General features: G+C 49.1%; 4 protein-coding genes across 5 annotated transcripts; 2 read left to right on the plus strand and 2 right to left on the minus strand.

Moving 5' to 3' along the window:
• Positions 1 to 1,489: 1,489 nt before the first annotated feature.
• Positions 1,490 to 7,692, minus strand: LOC117891952. 2 transcript variants are annotated; one of them, XM_034797812.1, is made up of 9 exons: positions 6,777 to 7,692; positions 6,215 to 6,516; positions 6,040 to 6,147; positions 5,184 to 6,009; positions 4,464 to 5,016; positions 3,957 to 4,379; positions 3,704 to 3,898; positions 3,010 to 3,644; positions 1,490 to 2,945 (listed from the first exon to the last, which is right to left on the minus strand). In XM_034797812.1, exons 2-9 carry the CDS (start codon positions 6,461 to 6,463, stop codon positions 2,713 to 2,715), a joined length of 3,222 nt encoding a protein of 1,073 aa, XP_034653703.1. In that variant the 5' UTR covers positions 6,464 to 6,516; positions 6,777 to 7,692; the 3' UTR covers positions 1,490 to 2,712. The 2 variants fall into 2 exon arrangements, with proteins under 2 accessions (XP_034653703.1, XP_034653702.1); XM_034797811.1 differs by having other exon boundaries at positions 5,184 to 6,147.
• Positions 7,693 to 8,045: 353 nt separating this feature from the next.
• On the plus strand, positions 8,046 to 10,002 carry LOC117891959 (dnaJ homolog subfamily C member 21). The gene is made up of 2 exons (XM_034797831.1): positions 8,046 to 8,772; positions 8,826 to 10,002. The coding sequence occupies exons 1-2, from the start codon at positions 8,167 to 8,169 to the stop codon at positions 9,879 to 9,881; spliced, it is 1,662 nt and encodes a 553-aa protein (XP_034653722.1). The 5' UTR covers positions 8,046 to 8,166; the 3' UTR covers positions 9,882 to 10,002.
• On the minus strand, positions 9,920 to 11,509 carry LOC117891964 (LHFPL tetraspan subfamily member 2 protein). Its single transcript, XM_034797836.1, has 3 exons — positions 10,412 to 11,509; positions 10,233 to 10,346; positions 9,920 to 10,172 (listed from the first exon to the last, which is right to left on the minus strand). The coding sequence occupies exons 1-3, from the start codon at positions 10,821 to 10,823 to the stop codon at positions 10,030 to 10,032; spliced, it is 669 nt and encodes a 222-aa protein (XP_034653727.1). The 5' UTR covers positions 10,824 to 11,509; the 3' UTR covers positions 9,920 to 10,029.
• Positions 11,510 to 11,660: 151 nt separating this feature from the next.
• Positions 11,661 to 12,943, plus strand: LOC117891965 (wnt inhibitory factor 1). Its single transcript, XM_034797837.1, has 3 exons — positions 11,661 to 12,474; positions 12,528 to 12,638; positions 12,693 to 12,943. The coding sequence occupies exons 1-3, from the start codon at positions 12,068 to 12,070 to the stop codon at positions 12,793 to 12,795; spliced, it is 621 nt and encodes a 206-aa protein (XP_034653728.1). The 5' UTR covers positions 11,661 to 12,067; the 3' UTR covers positions 12,796 to 12,943.
• The last annotated feature ends 119 nt before the right edge of the window (positions 12,944 to 13,062 follow it).

Consider the following 13,062-nt stretch of genomic DNA (forward strand, 5'->3'; position numbering starts at 1 on the left):
GCACCGCACATGGGAATACCCTAAGTAAGAGAACATTTTCATGTAAAATGTATAATTGAGATAGTCTGTAATGAAAATATATCCCAGATCAGAAGAGATAAATGTGGTCCTCATTTTCTAAGCAGAACTACCTTCGGCATATATCTATCATACTCTTTCTACTTAGGGTATAACAAAGGTATGTTGGAATGTGTAAGCTTTTCGAACCAGCCCCCACCTTTCCCATGGCTTTCCATCTCCTGGCCGGCGACACTCAAAAGACGTGGAACCAGTTTTGTCCTCGTTGAGTTGCATCTCCGTGGCCGTCCCAGCAGGTCGTGCCTCCTTCACTGGGCCACCGGCCCAGCCAATGCCTCATTTGGTAGACGATTTTTTTCTGGCTTGTCCGTATTTTTGCCCACTTAATGTTGAATTGATGTTTTAAGCGTGGCCTGGTCACTTGGTATTCCACTTGGGCACTTCCTCACCCGCTCTCCGCCTCGATTTGCATAATTAGCATCAGAAGCGGCAGCAGCAGCAGCCAGAACAGCAACGAGTCCATGATCTGTCTGCTAATTTTCCATTGTCCATGCTTTTCTGGGGATTTTTAGAACATGTCAAGTTTATTTTTACCTTTTTACAGCCAGACATTATAATGAACGAGATGACAAGAAACGGGGATCGGAGGAGTCTCGACTACGTCGCCGTCTCTGGAAATTCCGCACTCAGACTCAAGGCCCCTGCCAATTGGGTGCCAATTAAGATAGGAGGCTGGTCACAAAATTGGTCCTTTATTATAAGTAAGTACAATAATTATACGAGTGTAGACTGTAATAGGATATTGGATTCACATCCATAACGAGGGCATGGCGCATGCCACACGTGATACGGGGATTTACATATGTGCACCCATTAAAAGGTGAATCCCGCTGCAGTCTTTGTCTACAATAGATTTTGTTTTGTAAATTGTCTTATCAGAAAGCTCGTTGGATTGTCTTAAGGTCGCTTCACATCGGAAATCCAATTGAATATTTTGAATTTAGGGCGCATAAATTAATTAACATGAGAGCTGAGACCTAAAGGTTCAAGCCGTCACTCGGCTTCAGTTCCGTCGACGTCCCAGACTGGAACTACGCATCGGCGTCCAAATTAAAGTTCGATACAATTTCTTCGTACGTCGATCGGTGTCCCCGTCCCCCGGTCGATGTTCAAGTGCCGCGTTTGGGTGAAACTAATTAAGTAAATTTAACACCAGTACACCACTTCCCAGTCCCCTGACTAGCAATGATCGACTGTAAACACTCTGTGTGAGCTAAGGCTCGTACGTAAGCGAAAATGAAAACTAATTGCAATTTCAATTACAATGGAAAACAGGGTACACAAAACTACAAAGGGTAAAACGACGGTGTAAAACAATAAATCACAATTATAACTGTTTAGCTATAACTATTCTATATACGCTACATGTACATGTACATACTTACTATGATTGCCGCTTTAATTCAGGGTCTTGGGGTTTTCATTAAGTTTATTATCACGTTACATTATTGACTTAGATTAAGTATGATCGCTATTTGTGGGTTCTATAGCGTCTATATGCATATTAATGGGGCACACAACACAATATTACATAATTCCGAAAAGAACTAGTAGAACAATTGATTTATCCAAATTACAACCAATTTATCCGAATTGGAAATCAGCATAACATTTGCCAATTGCAACAAATTTAAAATTCATGGAACACAATACGATATCTGTTCGTCTAAGCAACTGAGGAAACAGAACAGTTGAACAATCTCTCGATTTTTTTCGATTAAACTACAAACAATTTGGCTAAAACAAACAATTTTCATTTGGATGGATAATAATTTGGTTTACTTAAAGGTCTAGTTCCGAATACTCTTCGATAATGATGGTTAAGTGAATCATTCTAGTAATGAATAGAGTTCTATAAATCTCCAGATGTAGGCGCTGTTTATGTGGGATATGCTTAGGATTCAGTCTCCACACTCGCACACAAACGCTCGATAATTATAACTAAGGATAAGTTATATCAGTTATTGACACATGTAGTTCCATATAATGTCTAAGATCAACGTATTCAAGCTAAGATTTTTGGTATAGTATGGTATGTGTGGGTTACATAGTTACGTAAAGAGTGCACCAGGGATGTGGTGTTTAGAACACCTTTCCAGCGTGTCAACCCAACGAAATAATACTATCTGATTTGAATGATATTCATGTAAAAAAATTAAATGAAAATCTAGAGATCATACTTGAGTTCGAGTAAAAAATTACAAACAACAAATAACAAAGCTAAAATAACAAAGCTCAGATGGATCTATGAAATATCCTCCGGTTTGAACAGGGAAAAGCAAGTGTTAAATCAACAAATTAAAAAATAATATAACCCTTGTGAAATATCTACGATTAAAACACACAAATTCCATTGAAAAAAAAATTATAAACTACATTCTACACGTATTTTAGGGATAACTTTCTGCACCAGTTCATAGATTCCATTGCGACCCTTGAGTATATCGTGTAAATAATCGGGTTCGGTTCTCTTATCATTTAGAAAGTTATTGCGCTCCATTTCAGTTTCTAGTCTGAGGGATTCGGTTGGACTTGTTAGCTTAGGCCTTTGCAAGCTATTTAGTGTTTAGAATCTAGATTATGCATGGGTTACGTATGATAATGATGATCTTAGCCTCTCTAGTCAGTTCACGCTCAGTTCTGGTCACCGTTCAAGCCGCTCAACTGATGGCTCTGATTCTCCAGACTCCGCTTCAGATCCACAATGGTGCTCAGTATTAGCTTATGCTTGTGGTTACTCCCTCCGCCGCCCATTGCCTGAGCATTCGTCTCATTACCCGTCACATCATGCATCGAGCTCTTGGCCGAGACGGAAGTCAACAACTTTGATTGCGAACGTTCGTTCGACTTGCTGCGACCGCTTATTTCTGTGATTTGGGTAGTAGAAGGATGAATCATAGTAGCAGGGCAGGCCGCATGCACGAGACTTACCTAGCTCCAAGTCAAAGTTCTTCTTGATGCGCTCAAAGGAAGAGCTGCCCTTGTAGACCTTTCGCTTCAGCGGCTCACTGTGTGGACAGTAGAAATTGTTGTTATTGCCAAGAGATGCTGGCAGAGGCTCCTCTACGTTGTTATTGCCCACATCCTCCACAGCAATGCAGTCCATCTCCGAGTCGTCGTCATTGAAGCTGAACGTTGTGGTCGTAGTCGTCGACGTCACAGTCATCATGCGTCGCTTGCCCAAGGGACTCTCCTGGAGCCGCCTCCCATTCAACTGCAGCTGCGGTGAGAGCGGAGCAGTTACCGTTGGGTTGCCGTTTATTTTGCGCGGCGGCAACTCGGGCGGAGCATTCTGATTAATGAAGTTGGTGAGATGAGTCTTCCGGGGACTGCAGCGGCCAGGTTTGGGACTATTTGGTGGCGATGATGCCGTCGTATTTTCAGCAAACTTCAGCATCTCGATGCGCTTATTGATGGCGGCGGCCAGCTCATGCTCCGACGGAGGAGTGACCGGTGGCGCCGGCTGCTTCTTTGAGTCCACCTCACTGTGCTTAAGCATTTCCACGCGCTTGTTGGCTAAGGGATTTACGCGCCTCGGACTGGCGACGGGTGTGTCCCGTGGAATACTGAAAATATTTCATTAGTAGAATCCAATCCTCTATTGTAGGAATCTTGTAGGCGTTACCTCTGCAAGCTGTTTCTCATTGACTCCAGCATTTGTTCGGCCTCCATGATGAGCTGCTTGTACTTGATGTCCGCCTCCAAGTCAGCCTTCAGCAGCGCCTTCTCGCTCTCGGCAATGGTCAACGAGGGTTTCTCATTGATGCTACCAAAGATCAGCGAATTGGAGCGATTCGAAAGCGGCGATGTCTTGTAGATCCTGACAGTCAAAGAAGAATATTTTATAAAGCAATATACTGTCAGACCGATCATCTTACCTCTCCTTGGGGCCCAGCAGTTTTCGACGCAGGCAGACTGGCGTTCCGCCCACACTACGCGAACCGCGAGGCTGACGCAGTGGTGATTCCGGGAGCTTCTCGCGGTTCTCACAGCTCTTCTTACGTGTCTTGAGGAAACGCTTCCGCCGTCGCTGCTGCGAACCATCGGCGGCCTCTTGTCCGCTTTTCCGTCGGGAGCGGGTCGAGGACTTGCGCTTGATCAAGGGACTGATCGGCTGATTGAAGTAGTACTGGCAGCTTCCCAGATTGCGGGACAGATCCTGACGGTCGAGGACCACCTCCTGCATGGACGAGGTGTCAATAAAGTCGATGTCCAGCAGCTCATCAGTATCACACTCATCGCCCGCATCCTGCCCGGTGTCCAGCTCCGAGGCACAGTCATCTGTGGGATCAGAATCGCTGCTGCGGGGTGTGAGACAAGTAAGCAAATTAATGAAGAAACACACGAAAGGGAGTACTGAAACTGGGACTGCCTGACTGACTTACCTGAGTATGTCTGTCTCCTTTTCGTAGATGTAGCTCTCGTCAAACTTGCCAATCATCTCGTTGAGTGTGGCCTCATCATCGCTGAGCATGAAGGAGGTGGTGGTTACTCCAGCGCCACCGCCAGCAGCCACCGGGGCTGAAGTTGTTGTCGTCTCCACCTGCTCCAAGTGGCGCCGCTTTATGGTGTGTGGGGCATGCAGATTTTCCACTTCAGTCGACGACGAAGAGCCCTCCGAGGACTCGTAAGCAACTCCCCCAGCTGCCCCAGGTGCAACGCCACCCTCCACACCGACTCTAGCAGACTTTCTGGGAGTGCCTCTGCAGCTGGTGGTGGTTGCATATGCTGTTGCCTTTACTGTTTCTGTTGTGGCTGTTGTTTTGGCAGCCGGAACTTCCAGCTCATTGCCCGACTTAATGCCCGACGATGTGGTGGAGGTGGTGCTGGTGGCATCCAGCTCCAGACGCGTAGGCGCCGAAGAGGAGGGTGGCATATGCTCGGCAGTGCTGTACCACGGATTGGTCCTTATGCGACAGCGCTGTCTCGGCGAGGGTGCTGCAATGGGAATGGGGATGCGCCACATGTGAGTAGGATGACACTTGAGTTGAGCCGCGACTCTAAATGGGTTAATTGCTCAGTTTGTTGTTGGGTGGGTTCTCGATTAAAAGAAAGGGCGAGCACTCCAACAACGGACCTGACCAAACTTTACATTTTTCACTCACATTCAAATAGCTTTGGCTGCTGCCGAAGTGCCAAGGGACTGGGCGACGACTCCAGGCCGTGAACGGCATTAGCAAAGTTGCTCTTGGGCAACGGGTCCATGGGTGACATTTCCTCGATGCGATTCAAGCCGAACTTGTAGCGCTGAGCCTCGATGGCCAGCGAGTTGACGCTCTTGGGGAAATAGTGAGTGCCCGAGCGCATGTTGATGTAGTACTCGGGGGGATTGTAGTTGCTGGCGGCGCATGGCGAGGTGCCGTCAGTTGAGTAGCCCGTGGAGTAGGCGCTCTCCGGAGATGGCAAGCTATGGGGGCGCGGTCCGGGCATGAAATTAGTGCGTTGCACTCCCCGTGGTGTACGAATCCTTGAGCCAGCGGATGCAGTGGTTGCAGCGGGTGGAATGGGTGTAACACCAGTGATCAGGCTGTCCACAGAATCACCCAGTTGAACAGGTGCCAGTTTCGAGGGCAGCAGACGGCCATAACGAACATGGTTGGAGTTTGGTTTGGTCTCCTCCTCGTAGATCAAACGCATGCCGGCCAAGTTCTCCGACTGCGGACGCTGATAGTCTCTTATAGGAGCCTGGGGGCGCAACAGCAGAGCGCCTACCTCCTCGTACTCCACCTCATCTTCCTCTTCGGGTGGAATGTGGTATTCCCCATTGGACTGCTGCTCCTTGAATGTTGTTTGCTTGCCCGACGAGGGCTCCTTGGATCCCGTCGACCAGGAGAGCGACGAAATCGACGAAGAGGAACAGTTCACTTTGGTGGGTGACTTTTCCGCACAGGAGATGTCCTTGCAGTTGGGCACGCTCAGGTGATGGGCCTGGTGCTGTTGCTGCTGATGCTGCAGCTGCTGATGTGGCTGGTAGCATTGTGGGGCATACAGCAGATTGTCCGATTTTGGCGATGTGATGACGTATGAATCTTCATCTGGTGACTGCCATCCATACCGACGACTGGGAGGCTACACAATTTAGAGAGCTTCGTGTTAGAGCTGTTTACACAAAATGTACCCAAAAAATTACACTTACATGGCACTGAATGGGAGATACTTCGCGCCTCCGCACTGGACTGGCGATGCTGTGGCTTCCGCTACTTGTCAGAACGGGGCTGGTGAGGTTGCTGCCCTGTGGAGGCAGTGTGCCCGCCTTCTTGCCATTCCCTGTGGAGGTGCTGCCACTGTGCGAGGCCTCTGAGGCGGCCTGCTTGTGCTTGTTTCCCTTCTTCCGCGGACGCACGATGTGCGTCTCCATCCAGGAGCGCAACTTGGATCCAAACATAGTGATGGCTTCTAATCTTAACGAAATTGGACGGACTGTTGTCTGTTGTATAACTGAAATGGCAGAGAGAGCAGATTGTGGGTTGGCCATTAGGGTGTGCTCTGTTTCAAATGCAATTCAGTTGCAACAATAGAGGCCGAACGTCCTCCTGGGGCCACTTTGGGCTGATAAGAAAATCCATTTATGACAGCACAAAAGCCCTCCCGACTTCCAGGCAGGGCAGGGTCACATTTTCAATAGTTTTTGCAATTCCCATGCTTCCTATAATGTATGTACAAATGTGTCTGTGTGTTGGAATTTTATGCGAAATTACCTTATTCGCAAATGCGGCTATCTTTGTCTGCCGCCTCATAATATCATTCCTTTCCTTCCTTTTACGCCTGTTTTTATTGAGGCGCACAGAAAAACACACGAGAACGGGAGATGAAGACAGACGAACGGTAAATCTATACGCTGGCTCACACACACTAACATGCGTGCATACAGACAGCTTCGCTTGTTTATTTTTTGTTGGCGGCTCTTTTTTCCCCGTTCAGGCCGAATAACGACGCACCCAACGGCTTGGGCCACGGTGTTGGGGGTGGTTTATAAGCTGTGATGCTTCCTGGCCTCCTCTATTGCCTAACGATGCTTCAAGGACTGTGACTCCACTCCTCGTTTCGTGCTGTGCGCTCGAGTAACTGTATGCGTGCGTGTGATTGTGTGGGCTGTCTGTGTGCTTTGGCAAACCTCCCCCGCCGAAATCAACTCTGCACGGCTGACGACGGGTTGTAAATCCGACGTAACTGTGAATTTTTATGTCAAGCTATTTCTCTCCATTTTCCCCCCTCTTCACTTGCTGCAGACTCAAATGTTTTACGTTATTTTGGCACTTTATGTGTATTGTTATTGTTGATTGGCGATGGCAAACTTAATATGTGTATTTCATGCAAATTATTTGTAAATGTCTCAGCAAATTATATGTAAAAAAGCAGAAAAAACCACTGCAAGATTCCTTTAGTTTATTCACTGTGCTCCTGCGGGTTCCATTGACACTTCGTTATTTTAGTTGGTATATTATGCACTTGGTTTGCTTCTACCTTTCTTCTTTTTATTATATTTATTTTATGTGATGCTATGTACTGTTATGTATGCAAGTTTGCGGTACTGTCGAGAAAAGCGTGCGGGTAGATGTCTGCGAACGAATGCGCGGCAACAGAGAAAAGGAGCTGAGCGTCCGTTGCCGCCGAAGAAAAAAAAGCTAATGAAGGATGCGCGGCGCAGCGACAACAACACTCACGGTATCCGTTGCAGGTTTGAAAATTTTGGGAGCTACCATGCGTTGCAATTAATTAATTTTCATTAGTTGGCCATAATTTTAAATGAGATTATGGAATGTAAATAGTTAACTGTTCATGCTTTAAAGTATGCAATTTATTTACGGTGCTTTTGACTTTTTGACGCACAAATTCGAAAGCAGTGATAGTCTTAAATGCCTGCAGTCAGAGCGAGAGAAACATATGTATACGTCTGATTGGACTGAAGCTCTATCGATTGTTATCGCATCGTTTTACAGCACTAAAGGTGCGACGCATTCATGAGCAACAGCTGTTCCGAGTATTTTCGCTGCAAATCGAAATTTTTTGTCAACATGCTCTTTTAAACGTGGTTTAAATAGAAATTACTTACGTGAAATTTAAAGAGCCCTAATAACTTTTGTCAAGATGCGCTGCTACTACGAGGAGCTCGGGCTGCAACGAGACGCCAACGATGGTGACATCAAAACAGCATATCGTAAACTGGCGCTCCGCTGGCATCCCGACAAGAATCCAGAAAGCTTGGCTGAGGCCAAGGAGAAGTTCCTGCTGATTCAACAGGCGTATGAAGTGCTCTCGGACGCACAGGAACGGTCCTGGTATGACAACCATCGCGAGCAGATTCTGCGGGGCAAGAATTCAGAGTACACGGAGAACTGCCTGGATGTGTTCCCCTACTTCACCAGCTCCTGCTACAAAGGCTACGACGACAGTGCGAAGGGCTTCTACAAAGTCTATGCCGATGTCTTCGTGAAGATTGCCTCCGAGGACTTTGAGTTCATGGACAGCGATGACGAGATGGACTGCGCACCCCCGTTCGGCAATTCAGAGAGCAGCTATGAGGAAGTCGTGGGCCCGTTCTACGCCTACTGGACGGCCTACACCACCAAAAAGTCATATGAATGGCTGTGTCCTTACGATGTGAGGGAGATCAAGGAACGTTTCATCTTGCGCAAGGTAGAAAAAGAGATGAAAAAAATTGTTCAAGCCGCCCGCAAGGAGCGCAACGAAGAGGTAAGCAACAAGTTTCTCGAGATATCTTTGTTTTATGCACTTTTTCCCTGCAGATTCGTAATTTGGTGAGCTTTGTGCGCAAGCGGGATCGCCGTGTCTTGGCCTACAGACGTGTGCTGGAGGAGCGAGCCGAGGCTAATCGGCTGAAACAGGAGGAGAAGCGTCGGGAGCAGTGGCGCAAACGCAAGGAGGAGATGGCCGCCGCCAAGGAGAACAAAGTTTTCAATGAGGGCTACGAAGAGCAGCTTAGGCAATTGGAACAGGCATACGGCAGCGACTCGGACGACTACACCGATGAGGAGGATGACGACGAAGACGGGGACGGCTCGGAGGCAGACAGTGACGAGAATTTGGATGCCGAGGAAACCGAGTATGAGGTTGAGTATGTTGACGACTTATACTGTGTGGCCTGCAACAAATCATTCAAAAATGCCAAGGCCAAGGCCAATCACGAGGAGAGCAAAAAGCACCGAGACAATGTAGAACGTCTGCGCCAGGAGATGGAGGCCGAGGAGGAAGCCTTCAATCATGCTTCACCCGAAGATAGCCTCAATGATGTCGAAGAAACACTGGCTGCAGTGCTGCTAAACGACGAACAGGAGGACGCCCAAGAAGATGTGCTTAGTGAAGAGGATTCAGCGCCGATCAAACGCAGCAAGAAAAACAAAAAGTCAAAGAAAGCTGTGGCCCAGCAACAGCAGCAAGAGGACAGCGATGCCCCTAGCGATGATCCTATTCCCACAGAGCTCAACCAAGCCAAGAGCGACTCTGAAGACGACTGGAGCAAGGGAAAAAAGTCGGCCAAGAAGAGCAAAAGCAAAAAGTCAGCGAGCAGCAAGGGAAAGTCTGCTGAGCAAGTGGCAGAACCACCAAAGGAGGTCAAAGCCACACCAGCAGCAGTCGCACCCAACTACGAGGAGCGAGAGGCACCCGACGCCGATGCAACAAAGCCACAGCACAGTTGCGTCACCTGCCGCCTTGTGTTTGACTCGAAGAACAAACTGTTTGCGCATCTGAAGAAGACAAATCACGGCGTCTACATCCCAAAGGCCCAGCCGGATGTGTTAGGCAAACCGCCAGGCAAAGCCAAGGGCAAGCGCAACAAATAGAAGCATGGCACTCCGCCAGATGTTGTACATTGTAGAAATCGTAGAAATGTTAGAGGTTTATTTATGCTATACTAGTTTCAGTTAATTCGCAAATGAAGTTAAGTATTCTCGCTATATGGAAGTTCTCAATTTTCGAGGGTTGCTACAGCTATGGAATGCAGACCAGCTTGCTGCCCTCCTCGACGCGTCGACGAACGCGCGTGCGCATGTTGGAGGACTCCGCCTTTAAGCTGATGCCAGCGGCGGCGAATGTGAGGAGTATGCCGATGACGCCGCAGTAAAATGAGATTCCTGTGGGGGGAACGTGTTAATTTTAGCTCGCATTTTCGGAGAATCCCATTTAGTATCTACCTATACTGCAGTCGGCAGGATAGAAAGGCTCTGCCTCCGGACCACACAGCCGCTGGACACGAGCCGCTCCCCAACCCATTGGATGCAGGAAAAGGGCCAGCATCACGCTGATTCCTGGAATAAACGTTTTAGTATATACAAACTCTTGTCTGTGAACAACTTCTGGAGCAATTCCTCACCTGACACCACTTGAGCGCAGGCGGTCATGTTGTGGATGCTCTTGCCGAACGCCGACTGTCGGCAGCAGGTGAGCAGAGTCAGCAGAACCGTGACCGAGAGCAGGGCGAATCCGAGGGAAATGAAGAACATGGCCGCCTTCCATTCGCTGGGATAGACGCTGCTGTCTGTCGCCAGGCCATCCAGGTCAAAGCGTCCGCAGTGGTAGCCCACCTGGTGCATCACCTTACAGCGGGTGTAGATGCCCACGGAGGAATGGCGCTGGCTGGAGGAGACGGAGGAGAGCCCATTCACGGGCTGGGCGGGACCAATCAGCCACCTAGGCGTGACCAGGGCCGCCGCTATGAGCATGTCCGCAACCAGGGTGCAGAGAAACCAGACTAGACTGCCGCTTGTGATGATAACGTAACACATTTTGGATGATTCGTTTTTGCAGAGTTTAGAGAATGTCCGATGGCGATGTCAGAACGCGAACGCGTCAGCACTTGCCGGATACATAATAGACTCTAAGCAATAGCTTTGCGTGAGCACGCACTTCCACACAACGGGCACATCCCACAGCACAGCACAGGCCCACACCCACACCCACCACCACTGCTACGCTGCGCCACCACCAGCAGCGCTGGGGCCAGAACTTCCTCCCAGCTGACCGCCCGAAATGGTATTGTTTATTTTATGCTTTCGCCCGTTGTCTGTTTTATGTTATTCACCCCATACACACACACACACACACACTCGCAAGCACGACGAGTATGACGGAGGGAGAGTGGGAGAGAACGATAATCAAGCATTCAATTTATAATTGCAATTGAAGCGGTTCATTCGTCGTTGGAAGGAGAAGAAAAGCCACGGAAAATAGAGAACAGAACTCTGATGCGTTTGCGTTTTTATTGTTCTTCAATATACACCCAATTGCGATGCGAATTCGAGATCGCACTCCAATCACCGATTGCCTTCGATTTTGCAACTTTGTGCCACACTTTGAACTTCCGTTCGTTCGCGCAGGCGTCGCCGTTTCTGTGGTGCCGCTGACTTTGTCTTTATCGTTGCCGTTGCCCGATCGGAACTGGGAGGCCCGACATTGCTCTCAGACCCCAAAAGACTGAATGAATGGGGCGCATTCAAACCAGCTGCAGCTACAGTTGGAGTCGCTGTCGATGTCGTAGCCGGGGTCCCCAGTTGTAGGGCAATGCGGTGTGGGGGTGACTGCGGAGACGCCACCGAGAGACCGAGCCAGCCAGAGTGTGAGGAATCCAGACATTCCAGAATTGCGCTCTTATTGGGTCTCCCTCTCTATCTCTAGCTCTCGCTGGGTGCTCTCTCTCTTTCTGTCTCTCCGCCCCACCACTATGCGCGCTCCCAGCAGCAGCTGCTGCGATGAGTAATGCGGCGTCGGCGTCTGTTGGCTTCGTTTGCATGCAAATGCTTTTGTTGTAATTTAGATTGAGAGGCTCTCCGGGCGAGCGGTTATCAGTTGTCCATTGCATCATCGACGTAATGTTTACACATGGCGGGCGATCGTGACCGCCGCAATAACGGGACTAATGGATTCTGTACACAAATTGCGCCGCCTCCGGTAATCACTTTCACTCTCGTTGCCCACGCCGGCCCGCATCGGTATCGTATCCCATGGAGGAGATCATTTCCAATTGTCCAAGATGCTGGGCCGGACGGTCTTCCTTCAACTGGTGCTGCAGTACGTCTTGGTGCAAGGCTACTACTACTACGATTACGGCTACTGGGAGATCAATGAGCCACCGCCACTGTGCTCCGATTACGAAATGCTGGTCGTGAACACCCGGCAGTGCGTGCGACGCTGCAACATTGTCTGCCAGGAAGGCGTGTGCTTTGAGGATGGCGATTGCCCCTGTGCCGATCAGTACCTGGGCGCCAATCCGGATGGACTTGTCTGTGCCGCCGAGTGTCTGCCAGGCTGTCGAGAAGCGGGTGGGTACTGTGCCGCGCCGGATCTGTGTGTGTGCCGGAAGGACAGGCACAACTACTTTGATGCTCTTTCCCGACGTTGTCGTCACAGGACTGCACGCCTCCTGGACCCATGCCACGGGTAAGTTGAATTGCAGTTGGATAAAAGATGATCCCTAAACGTATTCTCTGCAGGCGATGCACCCACGGGCGATGCTCATACGATGGACAATGTATTTGTGCCCAGGGCTATGAGCTCCGCGCCACCCTGCTCCACGGGCAGCAGTGCACGCCCATCTGCAAGCAGTAAGTACATCGATCCTTATCTTTGCTCCAGTCTCATATGTGAATCCTTTGCAGCGATTGCGGGCCCCATGCCTACTGCTTCGCGCCCAACATGTGTGCCTGCCGACACAAGCACCACCATTATGCCTACAACGGCATTTGCACAAAAGACTATTAACCTTGGGGACAGACGGATGCAGTCGTCTCGGTCTGTTTTGAGTTCCCTTGCTGCTGACGTCACTCGTTCGAATTTTTCTCGATTTGCCATTGCAGATTCTATAATTAAATTATTTGTATTTCGCTTATATAAACATCTGTTGAATGCTATACTTCTCTGCGCTCTCTTCGAACTGATATGCCTCAACGCAACGATTGTAGGGCATCCAAATGGTGAGCGCACACAAGATTGAGAGAGGCAAAAATAGAGAGAGAGAGAGCGAGAGCG

Source organism: Drosophila subobscura, chromosome E, assembly GCF_008121235.1.
Source record: "Drosophila subobscura isolate 14011-0131.10 chromosome E, UCBerk_Dsub_1.0, whole genome shotgun sequence".
Taxonomy (NCBI): domain Eukaryota; kingdom Metazoa; phylum Arthropoda; class Insecta; order Diptera; family Drosophilidae; genus Drosophila; species Drosophila subobscura.